Source organism: Erythrolamprus reginae, chromosome 11 (genome assembly GCF_031021105.1).
Source record: "Erythrolamprus reginae isolate rEryReg1 chromosome 11, rEryReg1.hap1, whole genome shotgun sequence".
In the NCBI taxonomy this organism is placed as follows: Eukaryota; Metazoa; Chordata; class Lepidosauria; order Squamata; family Dipsadidae; genus Erythrolamprus; species Erythrolamprus reginae.
Window position 1 is genome coordinate 34858012 of NC_091960.1, and position 21535 is coordinate 34879546.

The 21535-nt window shown below is 46.1% G+C and overlaps 1 protein-coding gene across 2 annotated transcripts in view; it reads right to left on the reverse strand.

Annotated features, from left to right (window-relative positions):
* Positions 1-21535, reverse strand: part of FGR (FGR proto-oncogene, Src family tyrosine kinase) — a 71138-nt gene that overhangs the window by 7847 nt on the left and 41756 nt on the right. Inside the window, exons 8-11 of one of the 2 annotated variants that reach the window (XM_070764373.1) lie at positions 14497-14652; positions 7865-8044; positions 3502-3578; positions 3150-3303 (exon numbers count right to left, since the gene is read on the reverse strand). In XM_070764373.1, the coding sequence (XP_070620474.1) occupies positions 3150-3303; positions 3502-3578; positions 7865-8044; positions 14497-14652 (567 nt within the window). Of the gene's footprint in view, positions 1-3149; positions 3304-3501; positions 3579-7864; positions 8045-14496; positions 14653-17805; positions 17971-21535 lie in introns of both variants that reach the window. The other variant, XM_070764371.1, reaches the window with a different exon arrangement.

The window sequence follows — 21535 nt, forward strand, 5'->3', positions numbered from 1 at the left end:
ATGCACCAAAGACAAATTCCTTGTGTGTCCAATCTCACTTCGCCAATAAAGAATTCTATTCTATTTTATTCTATCTTAATGACATTTGTGGTATGGTCCACTCTGGAAGGACCACACCCTGGGCCAGGGGGGTGGGGGTTGACAGAGGAAGTAGAGCAGGGGTCCCCAAACTTGGCAACATTAAGACTTGTGGACTTCAACTCCCAGAATTCTCCAGCCAGCTATGCTTGCTGGAGAATTCTGGGAGTTGAAGTCCACAAGTCTTAAAGTTGCCAAGTTTGAAGACCTCTGAAGTAGAGGGTGAGGGTGAGGGTGCAAGTGACTTGAGTGAGCCTGAGGAACCACCAGGGGGGGCTGATATGACAATGGGAGAGTGGTCCCAGTCAGAAGATGAGGAAGATATGAGAGTGGAAAGTCAGTGGATTGACCCTCATTATAGAAGATTTTTGAGAAGGCGAGAGGAGTTACATAGTAAAAGGTATTAGCTTACAGCCTTAGCCTCTTTGAGGTGTGTTGTCACTTCCAGGCAGTATAAAAGCAAAGGATTGTGGGAAATGGGGTGTGGAGATTCAACGTTGTACCATGGAAGAGAGATGAAACTGGGGGTGTGCTTGAACGAACCTTTAAAACCGCGATTTCTGCCTCAATGAGACTTATTCTCAGCTGGATGCTGGTTGCCAGGAATCTGGTGAGCGTAAATCATATGCTTAAATGATAAATGGACTTTGTTATCTATCAGAGTGTTAATTAGGCTGAGCTTGGTGTTTTTCCCGGACCCTGTTGACATTTAGCTCCCAAAAAGAAAACCCTCCCTTCTCCGAGTCTTTTACAACCTGCTTTTCATCGTGTGCTTATATCAATAGTTTGATTTATTCATAAAGGATTTTTGAGTCGGGGGTTTCGCTCCGAGGGCTGTGCACACAGCAGGAAGGATATGGGTTAAGTTTTAGCAAGGGCTTCTGAAGGTTGTTTGGTTGCCAGGGGGAGCATTGAACAGAGGACACTGCTCAGTGAAATTGTTTGCCTTTGTGTAAGAGAGGCAGAGTTAGAAGGCGGAGTCAAGAGAGTGATCAGCCTAGAGTTGTTACATTCTCACAGTCTAAGCAAAACCCCTCTTGAGTTCCATAGACTCTTTTATCTAGTGCAAATTTAATGCTGGCTGTTTTTCTACAACACTCCGTGGTCTGCACTGGCTGCCGATCAGTTTCCGGTCACAGTTCAAAGTGTTGGTTATGACCTTTAAAGCCCTACATGGCATTGGACCAGAATACCTCCGGAACTGCCTTCTACCGCACGAATCCCAGCGGCCGATAAGGTCCCACAGAGTTGGCCTTCTCCGGGTCCCGTCGACCAAATAATGTCGTTTGGCGGGCCCCAGGGGAAGAGCCTTCTCTGTGGCGGCCCTGGCCCTCTGGAACCAACTCCCCCCGGAGATTAGAACGGCCCCCACCCTCCTTGCCTTTCGCAAGTTACTCAAGACCCACCTGTATCGCCAGGCATGGGGGAACTAAGACATCTCCCCTAGACTTTTTATATTTCATGTTTGGTATATATGTGCTGTATGGTTTTTAATTGTTGGGGTTTTTATATATTTTTATTATTAGATTTGTCCCATTGTTACACTGTTTCTTATTACTGTTGTGAGCCGCCCCGAGTCTTCGGAGACTGGCGGCATACAAATCCAATAGATAATAATAATAATAATAATAATAATAATACAGTAATAATAATAATAATAATAATGGACTAGATTCTTGTGCAGAGCTGGGTTGCTAAGGTGGAACGGTGACATGTGCTCGCCCCCATGGCTCTGAGTGCTAGAGGAGCCCAGCGCAATTATGCTACTGCACCTGGGCAGGTAGTGAAATCGCACGTGGACACACGCCACGGCGCACCTGCGTCTCCACGCGCAATTTCTCTACCTGCCCAGGTGCCGTAGATTAGATTAGATTAGATTTATTGGATTTAAATGCCGCCCCTCTCCGCAAACTCGGGGCGGCTCACAACAAGGTAAAAACAATACATAATAACAAATCCAATACCCACCAATCCAATTACAATGTTAAGCTAAAAAAATCATAAAAAACAACCCTAGAATATTAAAAAAAACAAGCACACAATCAATCTAACACCAGAACAACATGGGCAAGGGGGAGATGTTTCAGTTCCCCCATGCCTGACGGCAGAGGTGGGTTTTAAGTAGTTTGCAAAAGGCAAGGAGGGTGGGGGCAATCCTAATCTCAGGGGGGAGCTGGTTCCAGAGGGCCGGGGCCGCCACAGAGAAGGCTCTTCCCCTGGGTCTCGCCAGACGACATTGTTTAGTCGACGGGACCCGGAGAAGGCCCACTCTGTGGGACCTAATCGGTCACTGGGATTCGTGCAGCAGAAGGCGGTCTCGGAGATATTCTGGTCCGGTGCCATAAAGGGCTTTATAGGTCATAACCAACACTTTGAATTGTGACCGGAAACTGATCGGCAACCAATGCAGACTGCGGAGTGTTGGAGTGATATGGGCATACTTAAAGAAGCCCATAATTGTTCTCGCAGCTGCATTCTGCACGATCTAAAGTTTCCGAACACTTTTCAAAGGTAGCCCCATGTAGAGAGCATTGCAGTAGTCGAGCCTCGAGGTGATGAGGGCATGAGTGACTGTGAGCAATGACTCCCGGTCCAAATAGGGCCGCAACTGGCGCGCCAGTCGAACCTGGGCAAACGCCCCCCTCGCCACAGCTGAAAGATGTTTCTCTAATGTGAGCTGTGGATCGAGGAGGACGCCCAAGTTGCGGACCCTCTCTGAGGGGGTCAATAATAGCAGAATTGCACTGGGCTCCTCTGGCACTCAGAGCCACGGGGGCAAACACACTCCACCGTTACCCCTTAGCAGCCCACCTCTTGTGTATAGGCGTGAGCCATAAATAAGATGAACCGGAGCTTAACGTGCACTCCCGATTCTTCCTGCCCGACAGCCATGCACAAAGAAACCCTCAGCGTTCGCTTCGGCACCGCCTGCTAAAACGGCACCGACAAAAGCTCTCCCTCTCCCAAGAGCGGAGACAGCCTCTGCCAATCAATGGCTAATTGCACAAATAGCTTCGCCCGCATAAAGGTGACTCTCTCTCCTGCTCCAGGGTGCCCCTGAGAGTTTTTACCTTGGCGAGCTGTGTATTCATTGTCTTCAATGAGGCGGGCCAAGCCGAAGTCAGCAATTTTGCACACAAGGTTGTCGCCCACAAGGATGTTGGCAGCACGCAGGTCCCGGTGGATGTAATTCATTCGCTCGATGTAAGCCATTCCAGCTGCAATCTAGATTATGTGCAGAAGCAGAGAGGCAGGGATGGAATGACACATGGGGGTGGGGGCTTCATCGTTGCTGCTCCTCCTGTCCTCAATAGATCCTGCACAGGATTCTCCCCCCACCTCCCACTTCTCCCACTGAAAAACCATCTCCCCTATTTTCAGGTAGACTGACCACTGAGGCTGCCTCCTGCCCAATAGGGTTACCTGGGCTGACATGTCCACCAGCTGGGGCAACTTCAAGGAATGGCCATCCCCGTCTTTCAAAAAATCTAGCAAACTACCTATAGAAGAGAAGAGGGGGGAGATTGTTGGGAGGGTTTTTGCGCACGTAATAATTTAATAATAATAATAATAATAATTTATTAGATTTGTATGCCGCCCCTTTCCACACAAACGTAACCCCACCAACTAGCCATATGTACCACATGTTTCTTGACAAATCTATATTTTATTTTATGTACACTGAGAGCATCTGCACCAAGACAAATTCCTTGTGTGTCCAATCACACTTGCCCAATACAGAATTCTATTCTATTCTATTCTATTCTATTCTATTCTATTCTTGACAAATGTATCTTTTCTTTTATGTACAGAGAGCATCTGCACCAAGACAAATTCCTTGTGCGTCCAATCACACTTGCCCAATACAGAATTCTATTCTATTCTATTCTATTCTTGACAAATGTATCTTTTCTTTTATGTACAGAGAGCATCTGCACCAAGACAAATTCCTTGTGTGTCCAATCACACTTGCCCAATACAGAATTCTATTCTATTCTATTCTATTCTTGACAAATGTATCTTTTCTTTTATGTACAGAGAGCATCTGCACCAAGACAAATTCCTTGTGTGTCCAATCACACTTGCCCAATACAGAATTCTATTCTATTCTATTCTATTCTATTCTATTCTTGACAAATGTATCTTTTCTTTTATGTACAGAGAGCATCTGCACCAAGACAAATTCCTTGTGTGTCCAATCACACTTGCCCAATACAGAATTCTATTCTATTCTATTCTATTCTTGACAAATGTATCTTTTCTTTTATGTACAGAGAGCATCTGCACCAAGACAAATTCCTTGTGTGTCCAATCACACTTGGCCAATACAGAATTCTATTCTATTCTATTTACAACTATACCTAATTGAAGTCTTCAATGAAAAATAGCGCAGCAGGCTTCCTTGTAAAAATATATTTTACTTTCCTTCTTAGCAAAATGTTTCTCTCAATAAATGATCACCTTTACATTTAACCATTAGGACAAACCACCCACAATACTATCTTTTTTTTTTTTTGCTTAATACTTTTTACTTTACAATTCTGTTTCAATTTGTTCATTTTTTCCCCTTAAACATTAGTTCAATTTTTCCCCCTATCCAACTATATAGTTTTCCCCAAACTGTATAGTAGTCCTTATTTTGTTTATTCTGTAATTCATATGTTAATTTACTTAATTTAGCACAGTCTAGCATTTTCCTAATCGCCATTTCTTCATTTGGTATATTTTCTTGTTTCCAAGTTTGTGCAAACACCAACCTTGCTGATGTTAATATATGTGTTATCAAGTAGTAATCTTCTTTGCTATGCTGTCCTCTGATTATTCCCAAAAGATACATTTCCGGTTTCATTTTCAATTGATAATTTAATATTTCTTTTAACCAATTTTGAATCCTAGACCAAAATCTTTCTGCTTCTGGACATAACCACCAAATGTGATACTACGCACCCACAATACTATCATACAACTACTATTACATCCACCACTCACAAACCACTAACCACAAACCACGCCCATGCAAGGGTGTTCTTTCTTTTATATAGGTTACAGCCAATCAGGTTGCAGCACAGTTACCAAACCCATGATTACAGACTGATTATGGCTTATATCAGCTTTTTCTAGGGTTACAGACCATTTCCTTGCAGCTTTGAGACTCTGGTGTGCGCATATGCACATCCTGGCAACATTTTGCTTCTGAGCATGCGCAGGGTGCAAAATCTTGCAACGGGACACATGTGCGAGTGAGATTTCGGCGGTTTTTTTTTTTTGCTTCCACTGAAATCTCTCTCGCACACACGTCCTCTCGCGAGATTTCGCTTCCTGCACATGTGCAGAAACAAAATCTCACCGAGAAAATGCACAAGCGCATGACAGCGACCTGAAGCTGCGCGCACCGCTTTGACCATATCGAAAGCAACTGTGTTCTTTTTGCCGACGATTTGAAACTTTTCAACACCACTGATAACACACTCACTCTTCAAAAAGACCTGGACTTTGTCTCAGACTGGTCTAACACCTGGCAACGTCAAATATCAACCAACAAATGCTCTACCCTCCACATTGGCAAAAAGAATCCTAACCGCACATACGAACTGAATAAACAACCTCTCACTGCTAACCCACATTCTGTAAAAGACCTTGGAATACTAATATCGAATGACCTAAGTGCTAAAGCCCACTGCAACAATATCGCCAAAAAGGCTTCTAGAGTTGTTAACCTGATCCTCCGTAGCTTCTGCTCAGGCAATCTCACACTACTCACAAGAGCCTACAAAACCTTTGCCAGACCCATCTTAGACTACTGCTCATCTGTCTCGAACCCATACCACATCTCAGACATCAACACCCTTGAAAATGTCCAAAGATATTTCACCAGAAGAGCCCTTCACTCCTCCACTCGAAACAGAATATCCTATGAAAATAGACTAACAATCCTGGGCCTAGAAAGCGCCTAACACACGATTTAAGTATTGCCCACAAGATCATATGCTGCAACGTCCTACCGGTCAATGACTACATCAGCTTCAACCGCAACAACACAAGAGCACACAACAGATTCAAACTCAATACAAACCGCTCCAAACTTGATTGTAAAAAATATGATTTCAACAATTGAGTTATCGAAGCACGGAACTCATTGCCAGACTCAATTGTGTCAACCCCTAACCCCCAACACTTCTCCCTTAGACTCTCCACGATTGACCTCTCCAGGTTCCTAAGAGGCCAGTGTGCCTTCCGTCCCCTGTCCAATTGTCTTTCCTTTCTTCCACCTATCTTATATACAGTGATCCCTCGATTAGCGCGGGGGTTACGTTCCAAGACCTCCCGCGCTAATCGATTTTCCGTGTTATAGTGGTGCGGAAGTAAAAACACCATCTGCGCATGCACGCCCTTTTTTTTCCATGGCCGCACATGCGCAGATGGTGGAGTTTGCGTGTGGGCAGCGGGGAAGACCCAGGGAAGGTTCCTTTGGCCGCCCAACAGCTGATCTGCTCCACAGCGCGGAAGCAGCGAGGAGCTGAAGATGGAGTTTCCCCGTTGCCCAGGCAAAGGGGAAACCCCATCTTCGGCTCCTCGCTGCTGGCGCGCTGCGGAGCAGATCAGCTGTTGGGCGGCCAAAGGAACCTTCCTTGGGTCTTCCTGCTGCCCAGGCAAAGGGGAAACCCCAAGAGAGCCAAAAGAGCACCGGGCCGGTTAGTTCCCAACCAAAAGAGTTTACCCCGATTGTCCTCAGTGGGGGAAAACAGCACGTCGCCAGGCTCCCCATCTTCAAGAGAGGCGCGACGGCTAGCCAGGATCCACGCAGGGGAGAAAAGGTGCGCGCTCCCAGCCGCTGCATCCCGCTTGGAGAGCAGCGGCGAGCAGAGCACAGAAGACGACGAGGCTTTCGAGGGCTCCAAGGTGGGCGGCGGCGAGTCCTTCGAGCACACCGGCGGCGACCCCAAGCTGAAGGCGGCCACCACACACACACACGCCGCCGCCGCCATCCACCCCGCCGGGTTCCCCGCTTGCTACCTCATCGCCTTCTCCCGCCTCCGAGGCCGACCAGCCCAAGCCGCAACAGACACACACACACATACACGCACTCCCTCTCTCGCGCTCACACAGACGCACTCAGACAGAAAAGAAAAAAAAATCCCCAAAGAGAGGGACAAGAGGCAGGCACAAAGCGGGGGCACAAGGGGAGCTGCCCGGCAGAGGTTGCTTTTTTTCTTCTCGTGGGCAAGTGGAGGGGGGGAGAGAGAAGGAAAGAGAGAGAAGGAAAGAAAGAGATGAGAGAGGGAGGAAGAGAGTGTGAGAGAGGAAGAAAGAGAGAGAGAAATGATAGAAAAAAGGGGAGAAAAAAAGAGAAATGAGAAAATGATTGAAGCAGAGAATGACAGGAAAGAAAGAGAAAGAGACAGAGAAGTGACTCTTGGTGATGACGTATGGCGTCATCGGGTGGGAAAAACCGTGGTATAGCAAAAAAACCGTGGAGTATTTTTTAATTAATATTTTTTGAAAAACCGTGTTGTAGCGTTTCGCACTAATCGAGACCGTGCTAATCGAGGGATCACTGTATTCTCTTCCTTTCATATATCCTCTCCTCTAAGTTCACTCTCACCCTCATTTATATTATCACATGTCTATCTTTCTTCCTATGTATTTGTGTATTGGACAAATGAATAAATAAATAAAATAAATAAATAAATAAAAGTTTTACTACCGGTGTGGGGTCTTCAAACATACCGATAGGGACCCGATACCGGGGAGGGGTCAACGTCACTGGAGGTGGGAATTATCTCACCTTGGCTCATGAACTCCGTAACGATGTAAATCGGCTCTTCGGAGACCACCGCGTACAGTTGCACCAGCTTGTCGTGCCGTAACCGCTTCATGATCTGGGCTTCCTCCAGGAAAGCTTCTGGAGACATGGTTCCAGGTTTCAGCGTCTTCACCGCAACTTTGGTGGTGCCGTTCCAAGTGCCTGAAACCAGCAAGGACCAAGGTTAGGCTCACCAAGGAGAGAGGCCGAACCCGAGACCTCCCTCGCCCCAACGTTATGGGAATGGACAGGGATGAAAGAAGTCCAGGTTTGGTGTCCTCCAACCCCAAGCTCCCCAGATTCAACGGGACGCCGATCCCTCGAATTTATATGCCGCCTTGAGTCTTTGGAGAGGGGTGGCATATAAATCCGATGAATAAATGAATGAAATCTCTAGCCAGCAGCTCTAAGCTGGGTCTGTGATTCTTGGAAGACCCGCCAATCATCTCAGGAGCACAAAGTTAGGGACAGTTGACCTGAACCACTCAAATGAGATGGAGAACAAGAATGAGATGATAGGAAGAAGAAATGATGGAATAGGGAACACCTCCACACTGAGGACCTCAACTCAACTTCGTCATTTCCCATAGCTGATATTTCCTTGGCTTTGTTTGCAGTGTGGTGGCCGACTGGTGAAGGCGTTCACCTGTCACTCAGAACATTTAAATTCAATCCTAAGCAGCGGCAGATATTTCTCTCCTGGAATCCAAAGTAAAATAATACTAATCTGCTGCTAACTTTGGGTGGTGTCAGGAAGGGCACTCGGCTAGCAAATGCTCAGCTTCATCCAGTAGCCCTGACTCCAGGCAGTCCTCGAGTTACGGCCACGATTGAGCCCAAACTTTATGTTGGCGAGTGAAACGTTTAAGCGAATTTGTTCTGTTTTACGACTTTTTCCTTTTTGCCATGGTTGTGAAGTGAATAACTGTGTTTGTTAAGTTGTGAAGGGAATCTGACTTCCCCCGTTGACTTTGCTTGATCAGAAATTTGCAAAAGGGCACCATGCGATCCTGGGACACTGTAATTGTCATAAATGAGTCCCTTGCCAAGCGTAATTGTGAAAAAACGGTTGTAAGTCGCTTGCTCAACAGTAGTAATTGTGAGAGGGATCTTGGAGTCCTAGTGAACAACCATTTAAATATGAGCCAGCCGTGTGCAGCAGCTGCCAAAAAAGCCAACACAGTTCTAGGCTGCATTAACAGAGGGAGACAATCAAGATCACGTGATGTGTTAATACCACTTTATAAGGCCTTGGTAAGGCCACACTTGGAATACGGCATTCAGTTTTAAACACCCCAATTTTAAAAAGATGTTGGAGACTCTAGAAAGAGTGCAGAGAAGAGCAACAAAGATGATTAGGGGACTGGAGGCTAAAACATATGAAGAACGGTTGCAGGAACTGGGTATGTCTAGTTTAGTGAAAAGAAGGACCAAGGGAGACATAGCAGTCTTCCAATATCTCAGGGGTTACCACAAAGGAGGAGTCAACCGTTTCTCCAAAGCACTTGAGGGTAGAACAAGAAGCATTGGGTGGAAACTAAACAAGGAGAGAAGCAACTTACAACTAACAGGAGAAATTTCCTGACAGTCAGAGCAATTATTCAATGGAACAGCTTGCCTCCAGAAGTTGTGAATGCCACAACACTGGTAGTTTTAAAACATTTGTTGGATAACCATTTGTCTGAAGCAGTGTAGGGTTTCCTGCCTAAGCAGGGGGTTGGACTAGAAGACCTCCAGAGTCCCTTCAAGCTCTTATTGTTGTTGTTGTTGTTACTACTTTCTGCAGTGTTGGTTAACTTTGAACAGTCACTAAATGAAATGTAGAGGATTACCTGTATACCCTATATTAAAGGATTAGTGTCGTAAACAGTGAGTTTGTGTGCATCCTTCTTAAGGTTCCATTTCCAATTTAGGGGTTTGGGTTTATTTGAGTAGTGAGTATCCGTTTATTTGCTGACACCATTACAAAAACTGACTACATTAGCAACCCAAAAGAGAGAGAGTAGGGAGGAGGAGTGTTTACTTCAGGTAGAAGTTATAAGACTGCTTCTTCCAAAACTGTATGTAAGTAAAACAGCATAGGGCATGGGCTGTCAGTATCAAAATGTTATTGTTGTTGCTGCTACTGCTACCACTTTGTCAAGGGTCTGTGTGTATGTCTATGTGTGTGTGAATGAGTTTCACACACTGAGCATAGTAAAGATAAAAAGGTTTACTGTAGCTCCAGGAATGTAAAGCTCCAGTTATGCAAACCAGTTTTTATTTAAATTTATTTATTATAAAACTAAACTCTGGAGGTATCTGCAGAGTCTTCTTCTTCATCGTCTTGTTTAAATCAGTGGTCTAACGAAGAGTAGAGAAAAGACAAAACTCTGTTTAGTGTTTGACGAAGTAGAGAGGGTGAACACATAAATAAGGGCTTTAATTTGGCAAAATGTAAAATACGTTGCCTTCTGCTACCCCCCAAATTAAACGGTCTCCCCGTGATTTCATTCTAAGAGCCGACACTGTTCTTTTCCCTTTGTCAGCATTTGGCCAACTGATGCAAAAAGCTGCTTAAGATGAACAATACAGTGATACCTTGTCTTACAAACTTAATTGGTTCCGGGACGAGGTTCTTAAGGTGAAAAGTTTGTAAGATGAAACAATGTTTCCCATAGGAATCAATGGAAAAGCGATTAATGCGTGCAAGCCCAAAATTCACCCCTTTTGCCAGCCAAAGTGCCTGTTTTTGCGCTGCTGGGATTCCCCTACTGGGATTCCCCTGCAGAATCCAAAAACACAGAAGTCCATAGGTGGGGTTTCCCATGGAGCGGAGCCTCAGGGGAATCCCAGCAGCACAAAAACAGGTGCTTTGCTGGTAACGGAAGTCCAGAGGTGGGGCATCCCAGTGGCGGCGGTGGGTTTGTAAGGTGAAAATAGTTTGTAAGAAAAGGCAAAAAAATCTTAAAGCCCAGGTTTGTATCTCGAAAAGTTTGTATGACGAGGTGTTTGTAAGACGAGATATCACTGTATCTTGAATTCGATCCACATTATCTGGACATCTTCGTTCTGGGTCACTTCAGGGCTACTCTCTGGGCTGACTTCTTTTCAACCGATGCAACAATTGTGCAGTTGTACATGTAACCCTCGACTTTAACAACCTTTCTTTTAGCAATTGTTCCAAGTTGCAAAGGCACTGAAAGAAAGTGCCGCACAGCCAATTCTTGCACTTATTATGACTGTTGCAACATCATCATGTTTGTGTGATCCAAATTAGGGGGCTTGGCAACAAGCATATATTTAGGCTAATAGCAATAGCCATAGACTTCTATTCCGCTTCACAAGGCTTTGCAGCCCTTTCTACGCAGTTTACAGAGTCAGCCTACCGCCCCCAATAATCTGAGTCCTAGTTTTACCCACCTCGGAAAGAACGGGAGGCTGAGCCAACTTTGAGCCCGATGAGATTCGAAGTGCCAAATTGCAGGCAGCCGACAGTCAGCAGAAACAGCCTGCAGTACTGCACTCTCACCACTGCACCACCGTGGCTCATTAAAAAAGCATCTTGGAATGATGTAATCACCATTTTCCATAAGGCTCTAAAGTAGTGTTTCCCAGCGAATGCTGGCTGGGGAATTCTGGGAGTTGAAGTCCAAATATCTCCAAGTTGCCAAGGTTGGGAAACACTGCACTAAAGACCCACCTTTGCCCACAGTCTTGGGGGCCATTGATACTTTGATCTTGCCCTGCTCAATGAATGAATGAAGGATGTATGAGGTATAAATCTGTTTGTCTAAGTTTTAACTATGGGATTTTTAGAATGTAGTTTTATTTAGATTTCTAACATGTTGTAAGCCGCCCTTTGTCTCAGGAGAAGAGCTGCATAGAAATCGAATAACTAACTAAATATATATATATAAATTTGGGGTTTTCCCAGCTGGCTTCTGACATGCAAAGTCAATGGGAAAAGCCAGATTTGCTTAATAACTGCATGGTTTACTTAACAGGTGCAGTCACTTGTTTAACAATCATGGCAAAAAAAAGGTTGTAACTTGCTTAACGGCTGCCTTGTTTAGTGACAGAAATTCTGATCGCGTTTGTGGTCGTAAGTTCAGGATTGCCTGTATGTAGGATACTTCATGTTAACCAACACTGGACCCACAGGTCATTCTTTAACAGTGGATCTTAGCAGACGTGAATCCTTACTATTTGGGGGGGGGGGGGTAAAAGTAGGGGGGGTGGAAATTGTCATGGCTGATTGGCTGGTATCTGGACTAGGAATTCTGCCCTGCAGTGTTTTCTGTAGGTTTTGCACTTTCTATGTCTACGCGAAAGGAATAGATGGCAACCTTGATGGGAGGAAGAAAAACAAACTCTTCACTACTACGGCTGCATTACTATTAGTCTCCTCATCGGTCCTATCACCCACCTCCTCCCACTTATGACTGTGTGACTGTAACTTGTTGCTTGTATCCTTATGATTTATATTAATATTGTTTCCCCATTGCTTATTTGTATCCTATGACAATCATTAAGTGTTGTGCCTCATGATTCTTGACAAATGTCTCTTTTTCTTTTATGTACACTGAGAACATCTGCACCAAAGTCAAATTCCTTGTGTGTCCAGTCGCACTTGGCCAAAAAAAGAATTTATTCTATTCTATTCTATTCCGCCACTCTCCTATTCTGTTCTATTCTATTCCCCACTCTCCTATTCTATTCTATTCTGTTCCCTACTCTCCTATTCTATTCTATTCCCCACTCTCCTATTCTATTCTATTCCCCACTCTCCTATTCTATTCCATTCTATTCCCCCACTCTCCTATTCTATTCCCCCACTTTCCTATTCTATTCTATTCTCCCACTCTCTTATTCTATTCTATTCTATTCTCCCACTCTCCTATTCTATTCCCCCACTTTCCTATTCTATTCTATTCTCCCACTCTCTTATTCTATTCTATTCTATTCTATTCTCCCACTCTCCTATTCTATTCCCCCACTTTCCTATTCTATTCTATTCTCCCACTCTCTTATTCTATTCTATTCTATTCTATTCCCCCACTCTCCTATTCTATTCTATTCCCCACTCCCCTATTCTATTCTATTCCCCACTCTCTTATTCTATTCTATTCTATTCTATTCTCCCACTCTCCTATTCTATTCCCCCACTTTCCTATTCTATTCTATTCTCCCACTCTCTTATTCTATTCTATTCTATTCTATTCTCCCACTCTCTTATTCTATTCCCCCACTTTCCTATTCTATTCTATTCTATTCTATTCTCCCACTCTCTTAATCTATTCTATTCTATTCTCCCACTCTCCTATTCTATTCCCCCACTTTCCTATTCTATTCTATTCTATTCTATTCTCCCACTCTCCTATTCTATTCTATTCTATTCTATTCCATTCCTATTAGAGTTGGAAGGGACCTTGCAGGTCATCTAGTCCAACCCCCTGGGGATGCAGGAGACCCTACATCACACTAGTCCAATAGCAGTCCAGTCTTTCCTTAAGGGTCACTAGTGTTGGAGCATTCACCACCTCTGTGGGCAAGGCGTTCCACTGGTTGATCGCTCTCACCGTCAGAAAGTCCCTCCTTATTTCCAGGTTGAATCTCTCCTTGGTCAGCTTCCAACCATTGCTCCTTGTCTGGCCTTCTGGTGCTTTGGAAAATCATCTGACTACCGCCTCCACCCTGTGGCAGCCTCTCAAGTATTTGTAGACTGCTATCATGTCCCCCCCCCCCTGGACCTCCTCTTTGCTAGACTATCAATATTATTTAGGTTTTTAATGTAAAATTGTTATTTTAGACTTTAATATTAGATTTGCTATTGTATATTGTTTTTATCACTGCTGTGAGCTGCCCCGAGTCTATGGAGAGGGGCGGCATACAAATCTAATAAATAATAATAATAATAATAATAATAATAATAATAATAATAATAATAATAATAATTGCCCAATTCCTGCAACCTTTCATTCTGTTTTAATTTCTAGTCCCTTTATCATTCTGGTTGCTCTCTTCTGCACTTTATCTAGAGTATCGATATCTCTTTTGTAGTGCGGTGACCAAAACTGAATGTGTGGTCTAACTAGGGCAGTGATGGCGAACCTTTTTTCCCTCCAGTGCTGAAAGATCATGCACATGTGCTATGGCGCATGCGCAAGTGCCCACACACATAATTCAATGTCTGAGGAGGGGGGAAACAGCTTCCCCCACCCACCAGAGGCCAGAAACGGCCTGTTTCCCAACTCCTGGTGGACCCAGTAGGCTCGTGTTTCACCCTCCCCAGGCTCCAAAACCTTCCCTGGAGCTGGGGGAGGGTAAAAACGCCCTCCCCCATCCCCCTGGAGGCTCTCTGGAAGCCAAAAAACGCCCTCCCAGAGCCTCTGTGTGAGCCAAAAATCAGCTGGTCAGCACACACATGCATGTTGAAGCTGAGCTAGGGTAACGGCTCATATGCCAGCAGATATGGCTCCATGTGCCACCTGTGGCACCCGTGCCATAGGTTCGCCATCACTGAACTAGAAAGATTCATATTTTGATCTTCAAGCTTAGTCTGGACCTAAAAGGAGCCCTCCTGCCCCCCTGTCCCTCTAAAAAGAAAAAGAAACCCTGACCCCTTGCCTTACCCATCCACACATCTCCGAAGCAGCCCATGCCAAGCTTCTTGTCAAAGCGGATGGACTCGCGCCCGATCTCCCACGCATCTCTAGACAACCCCATAGTCTGCGGCCTCAGGTTGGGGCAGATTTGGGTTAGGAGGTAGCAGAGACCGTCATTGTATTCTGCAAGGGGGTGGGATGAGGGAGGGAGGGCAGGTGGGATGGATGGAGCGAGATGGGAAAGCAGAATGATGAATGGAGCATGCACACCTGGGACGGAGGAGGCTGGACTTCGGAGGCCGAAAGAGGGCGAGGAGAGGCTGAGCACCGGCAGCAATATCGCTTTCAACCACTAGGGGGTGCCCGTGGCTTACTTTGCAAACACCAAGGGCTCACTGAAACTTCACTGCAAATGTTGAGTGGAGAATTTGGGGCATGGTCAGGCTTGCGGCTGAAGTGTCCACTACTGTTTCCTGGTCATCTTTAAGAGTCAACTACTGAAATCAAATGCAGGCTATTTTCTGAATCCTGTTCAGAATACGAGTGCACTAGAGTGCCTTCCGTCCCCTGTCCTATTGCTCTCCTATATCTCCTATACCTTTCTTCTATTCCTATATCTCTTCTTCTATTCTTTCATTTATATGTTCTATTCCTATATCTTCTTTTCTTTCTTAGATACATTTTACTATGAGTATCTCCTCTATAACCTTCATCATGTATTTTACTATGTGTATATAGATATATACCCACTAAAACCCTCATTGTGTATTGGATAAAATAAATAGATAAATAAAAATAAATAAATAAAACAGAAACATCAAAACATCGCAACAAACAGAATACCTTACGAAACTAGACTTACAATCCTGGGTCTTGAAAGCTTAGAACTACGTCGCCTTAAACACGACATAAGCATAGCCCATAAAATCATCTGCTACAACGTCCTCCCTGTCAATGACTACTTCAGCTTCAACCTCAACAACACACGAGCACACAACAGATTCAAACTTAATGTAAACTGCACCAAACTCGACTGCAAAAAGTATGACTTTAGTAATCGAGTGGTTGAAGCTTGGAATTCACTACCAGACTCTGTAGTGTCATCTCCTAACCCCCAAAATTTTACCCTTAGACTGTCCACTGTTGACCTCTCCAGATTCCTAAGAGGTCAGTAAGGGGCGTGCATAAGTGCACCAGCGTGCCTTCCGTCCCCTGTCCTAATGTTTCTTTATTACTAGTAGAGTGGTACCTCTACTTAAGAACGTTTCTAGATAAGAACCGGGTGGTCTTCTTCTTAAGAAACATTTTCCACTTAAGAACCCAAACCCGAAAAAATTTCCCAGGAAATTTGAGAGCAGCATGAAGGCCCGGCCAGTTTCCTGCCATTCCCCCTCTAATCCCGGCCATTCGGGCTTTTCTGGGCTGCCAGAGGAGCCTTTCGGTGGTGCTTAAGGAGGCTTTGGCAGTCCAGAGCAAACAAAGCATTTTCCTTTCTCTGGGCGCTTGGAGAGGGAATAAACCTCTGCCAGAGCCCAGAGAAAAGAAACACTCCCTTCGCTCTGGGCAGCGACTGTCCTCCTCCTCTTCTTATTCCTCCTCCTCCTCCCACCCAAATTCCGAGCTTTTATTTCTTTCCTAATGGGTTTGCACGCATTATTTGCTTTTACGCTGATTCCTATGGGAAAAATTGCTTCTACTTACAGACTTTTCTACTTAAGAACCTGGTCACGGAACGAATTAAGTTCTTAAGTAGAGGCACCACTGTATCATGTATATAAATATTGTTATACCTTTGTATACCAGCAATACCAACGCTCTCTACATGGGGCTACCTTTGAAAAGTGTTCGGAAACTTCAGATCGTGCAGAATGCAGCTGCGAGAGCAATCATGGGCTTTCCCAAATATGCCCATGTTACACAACAACACTCCGCAGTCTGCATTGGTTGCCGATCAGTTTCCGGTCACAATTCAAAGTGTTGGTTATGACCTATATAAAGCCCTTCATGGCACCGGACCAGATTATCTCAGGGACCGCCTTCTGCTGCACGAATCCCAGCGACCAGTTAGGACCCACAGAGTTGGCCTTCTCTGGGTCCCGTTAACTAAACAATGCCGCTTGGCGGGACCCAGGGGAAGAGCCTTCTCTGTGGCGGCCCCGGCCCTCTGGAACCAACTCCCTCCAGAAATTAGAATTGCCCCCACCCTCCTTGCCTTTCGTAAGCTACTTAAAACCCACCTCTGCCGCCAGGCATGGGGGAATTGAGATGCTCTTTCCCCCTAAGCCTTTACAATTCTATGCATGGTATGTCGGTATATATGTTTGGTTTTTATATTAATGGGTTTTTAATCATTTTTATTATTGGATTAGTTATACGCTGTCTTATTATTGCTGTTAGCCGCCCCGAGTCGCCGGAGAGGGGCGGCATACAAATCCAATAAATAAATAAAATAAATAAATAAATATGTACTGGACAAAAGCAAAATAAATAAATAAATAAATAAATACATACATACATACATACATACATACATACATACATACATACATACCCTGTTTCCCCGATAGTAAGACACCCCCGATTGTAAGACGTATCAGGGGTTTCAGGGGGGGTCGGCTAATATAAGCCGCACCCCGAAAGTAAGACATATGTCTTACTTTCGGGGAAACACGGGTATTGCCGCCTCCCTCTCATCTAGCTGCGCGCTGCTAATCTTCGTGCCGTTAATCTGCAAGTAACCCAAATTGATGCCGTCGATTTCCTGATAACCAGCTTGGAAATCTCCATTGTAATCCATGGAAGTGGCAGCAGAAGCCGCAGCTGGAGCCATCCCGCAGGTCAGAAACATGTTTAAAATAAAAGGGAGGGAGGGAGGTCGCCAGTGGGGAGTTTTCCAATATAAGACATACCCCGAAAGTAAGACATAGTGGGGCTTTTGGGGATAAAAAGAAAGTAAGACACTGTCTTACTTTCGGGGAAACACGGTACATAAATAAATAATGTTCCTACCGGTTCGGCCTACTGGACAGTCCATGTCACAACCCAATACTCATCCCTACCTCTTGTAGCAGCGAGTGCCGTGGCTTAACTACCTATTGTGTGGAGGATCTTCCTGTAATTCATCCTGCAGCTTCTCCCCAATCCATCTGCTCAGTGACTTTGCCGTATTGAACGAATCTAATGCAGCCGCCATCGCAGGAGAAAGACTGAGAGAGATGGACTTTTTTTCCCATTCCTGCCAAGCACCCTTTTTCTCAGGTGCCCAGGGACCTGCTTGGCTTCTCCTCCTCCTCCTCCTCCTCTCTTCCATCCAGCCTCCCAAATGTTTGGTCGTACCAATCCACACTTCCCCGAACTGCCCATTGCCCAGTTTCTTGATGAGCTGCAGCGATTCGCGAGGGATCTCCCAGACGTCTTTGGTTTTGACGGACAGGTCCGCCAATTTGGGCATCCCCTTGGGGCACGGCACGGCCAGGCGGCAACACAATCCTGCGGCTCTCTCTTGCAAAAAGAAGCCCCCCCAGAAACGACGGGGAGGGGGGCAGGAGATGCATCACGGCAACAGGGAGGCAAGAGGGAGAGAGACAAAGGGTGGTTAAGATGAACGCGAACTAGAAAGGGACAAACACGGTTCCACTCAATCCGCAGTGTTTGTAGAAGGCAGCAGAAGAGTTCAGCCTCATTTACACACCTGTGGAAGGTTTGACAAAACAGCTGCAGTTATTAGGTTTCTCATTTCCAAATTCTATGGAAGTCACAGCAAAAAAAAAAGCACTTATATACAGTGAAAGGCTACCAATTCTTTTACTACCACACTGTGGACGTGGCATGTGCAGGACGCCCTGCATTTTCTTTCAACATCTTTCAGTGCACAAATTGGGTGCCAGGGATGGCGAACCTATGGCACGGGTGCCACAGTTGGCACGTGGAGCCATGTCTGCTGGCTCAGTTCCAGCACATATGTGCGCGCCGACTAACTGATTTTTGGCTTGCACGAGGGCTCTGGTAGGGCGGTTTTGGCTTCTGGAGGGCCTCCAGAGGGATGGGGGAGGGTGTTTTTGCCCTCTCCAGGCTCCAGGGAAGCCTCTGGAGGGTGAAAAATGGGCCTACCAGGCACACCAGGAGTTGGGAAATTGGCTGTTTCTGGCCTCCAGAGGGCCACCAGGGGGCTATATTGCTATATTGACCCTCTCAGAGAGGGTCCACAACTTGGGCATCCTCCTCGATCCACAGCTCACATTAGAGAACCATCTTTCAGCTGTGGTGAGGGGGGGCGTTTGCCCAGGTTCGTCTGGTGCACCAGTTGGGGCCCTTTCTGGACCGGGACTCACTACGCACAGTCACTCATGCCCTCATCACCTCGAAATTCGACTACTGTAACACTCTCTACATGGGGCGACCTTTGAAAAGTGTTCAGAAACTTCAGATCGTGCAGAATGCAGCTGCGAGAGCAATCGTGGGCTTTCCCAAATATGCCCATGTTACACCAACACTCCTCAGTCTGCATTGGTTGCCGATCAGTTTCCGGTCACAATTCAAAGTGTTGGTTATGACCTATAAAGCCCTTCATGGCACCGGACCAGAATATCTCCAGGACCGCCTTCTGCTGCACGAATCCCAGCGACCGGTTAGGTCCCACAGAGTTGGCCTTCTCCGGGTCCCGTCGACTAAACAATGTCGCTTGGCGGGACCCAGGGGAAGAGCCTTCTCTGTGGCGGCCCCAACTCTCTGGAACCAGCTCTCCCCAGAGATTAGAATTGCCCCCACCCTCCTTGCCTTTCGTAAGCTCCTTAAAACCCACCTCTGCCGCCAGGCATGGGGGAATTGAGATGCTCTTTCCCCCTCGGCCTTTACAATTTCATGTGTGGTTTTTTTTTATATTAATGGGTTTTTTAATCATTTTTAGTATTTATTGGATTATTATTGTACATTGTTTTATTACTGTTGTTAGCCGCCCCGAGTCTCCGGAGAGGGGCGGCATACAAATCCAATTAATAATAATAATAATAATAATAATAATAATAATAATAATAATAATAATAATAATATTTCATTGCACAACAGAGACTCTGGAGAAAGTCTCAAATATCCTCACTAAAATGCTGATGATTGGGGGGGGGGTGTTGTTCATTGAGCTTGCTACCATCGTCTGGCACCCTTTCATTCCACTTGCCGATAATTATTCCCTATCTTCCCTCTCCCCCCTTGGAAAGGAAAAACAGGAGAGAAACCAGAAAACAGGGTGTTTTCAAAGCCGCGCCAAAAATGGGGAGTTTGACCTTTGCGAGTCTCTGCAGTGCAAACTCACCAGCCGATCTCACAGCTGGCAGCCTTGGATAACTTGGAAGGGACATCCATCAAACGCTGTTTTTCCCCTTTTTGCTTTCATGCGTTGCCGGGTAGTTCTCGACTCCGGGTGGCAATTGGGACTGGAATTTCCATCTCCAAGGGACGCAATCATAAAGTGTGGAAGCATTGCTTAGCAACGGCAATTCCTCTAGTCCCGCTTGCTGTCATTAACTGAACTTCCCTCGGTGTTTCGCAAGGCAATTTCCTGCTGGCTTTCTGCAGTTAAAAATCAGTGGGGAAGCCAGCAGGAAAACGAAGTCGCAGGCCAGCAAGCTGTAAAGTGGAGGTGGGAGGAAGGGATGGATGAGAATTGCAAGGGGGCTGGGGAGAGCGTGTGGGGTGGGGCGAGGGGGTGCATGAGTGACAGGTGCGTCATAAGCACAGAGGGCTGAAGGAGGTTATGCAACGGGAAAAGTGTTGGTTATGACCTATAAAGCCCTTCATGGCACCGGACCAGACTATCTCAAGGACCACCTTCTGCTGCACGAATCCCAGCGACCAGTTAGGTCCCCCTTCTCCAGGTCCCGTCAACCAAACAATGTCGCTTGGCGGGACCCAGGGGAAGAGCCTTCTCTGTGGCGGCCCCGACCCTCTGGAACCAACTCCCCCCAGAGATTAGAATTGCTCCCACCCTCTTTGCCTTTCGTAAGCTCCTTAAAACCCACCTCTGCCGCCAGGCATGGGGGAACTGAGATACTCTTTCCCCCTGGGCCTTTACAATTTTATGCATGGTATGTCTGTATGTATGTTGGTTTTATAATAAGGGTTTTTAACTGTTTATATTGGATTGTCATATGCTGTTTACTACTGTTGTTCGCCGCCCCGAGTCTGCGGAGAGGGGCGGCATACAAATCCAATGAAATCAAATCATTCAAAACAAATCAAAAGGTTTACCCCGGCAATTTGCAACCTCCTCCCGTCAGTTTTCCCACCGACTTTCTGGGAAAGCCAGCAGGAAAAGCTGCAAATGGCAAACATATGATTATGGGGGGCTTGGCAACCAGTCGCGAGTGTGAATGGGTGGCCAAGCACCCCTGAGAACTGTCTGTAACCATCATTCATTCAGGGTAGTTGTAACATGGAACAGTCGTAGTTCAAATCTGGTGGGGGATGCTACTTACTGCCACTACTGATGTGATGCATGCGCAGCTTCGGCTCACCAGCGTGCGTGACTAAAGCCCTTCATGGCATCGGACCAGAATATCTCCAGGACCGCCTTCTGCCGCACGAATCCCAGCCACCAGTTAGGTCCCACAGAGTTGGGGGAAAGAATATCTCAGTTCCCCCATGCCTGATGGCAGAGGTGGGTTTTAAGGAGCTTATGAAAGGCAAGGAGGGGGGGCAATTCTAATCTCCGAGGGGAGTTGGTTCCAGAGGGCCAGGGCCGCCACAGAGAAGGCTCTTCCCCTGGGCCCCACCAAATGACATTGTTTTGTTGACAGGACCCGGAGAAGGCCCACTCTGTGGGACCTAACCGGTCACTGGGATTTGTGCGGCAGAAGGCGGTCTCGTAGATACCCTGGTCCGGTGCCATGAAGGGCTTTATAGGTGATGACCAACACTTTGAATTGTGACCCATGCACAACCCATGATGCCCCCGCCCCCTGCAAAGGTCTCACTGAAGACTTTGGACTACCAGCAGGCCCGGTGGGTCCGTCTTTTGCCATCCAAAGACTCCGAAGGCTGAAAATCCGCTAGCCAGTAAGGAGTTGACGTA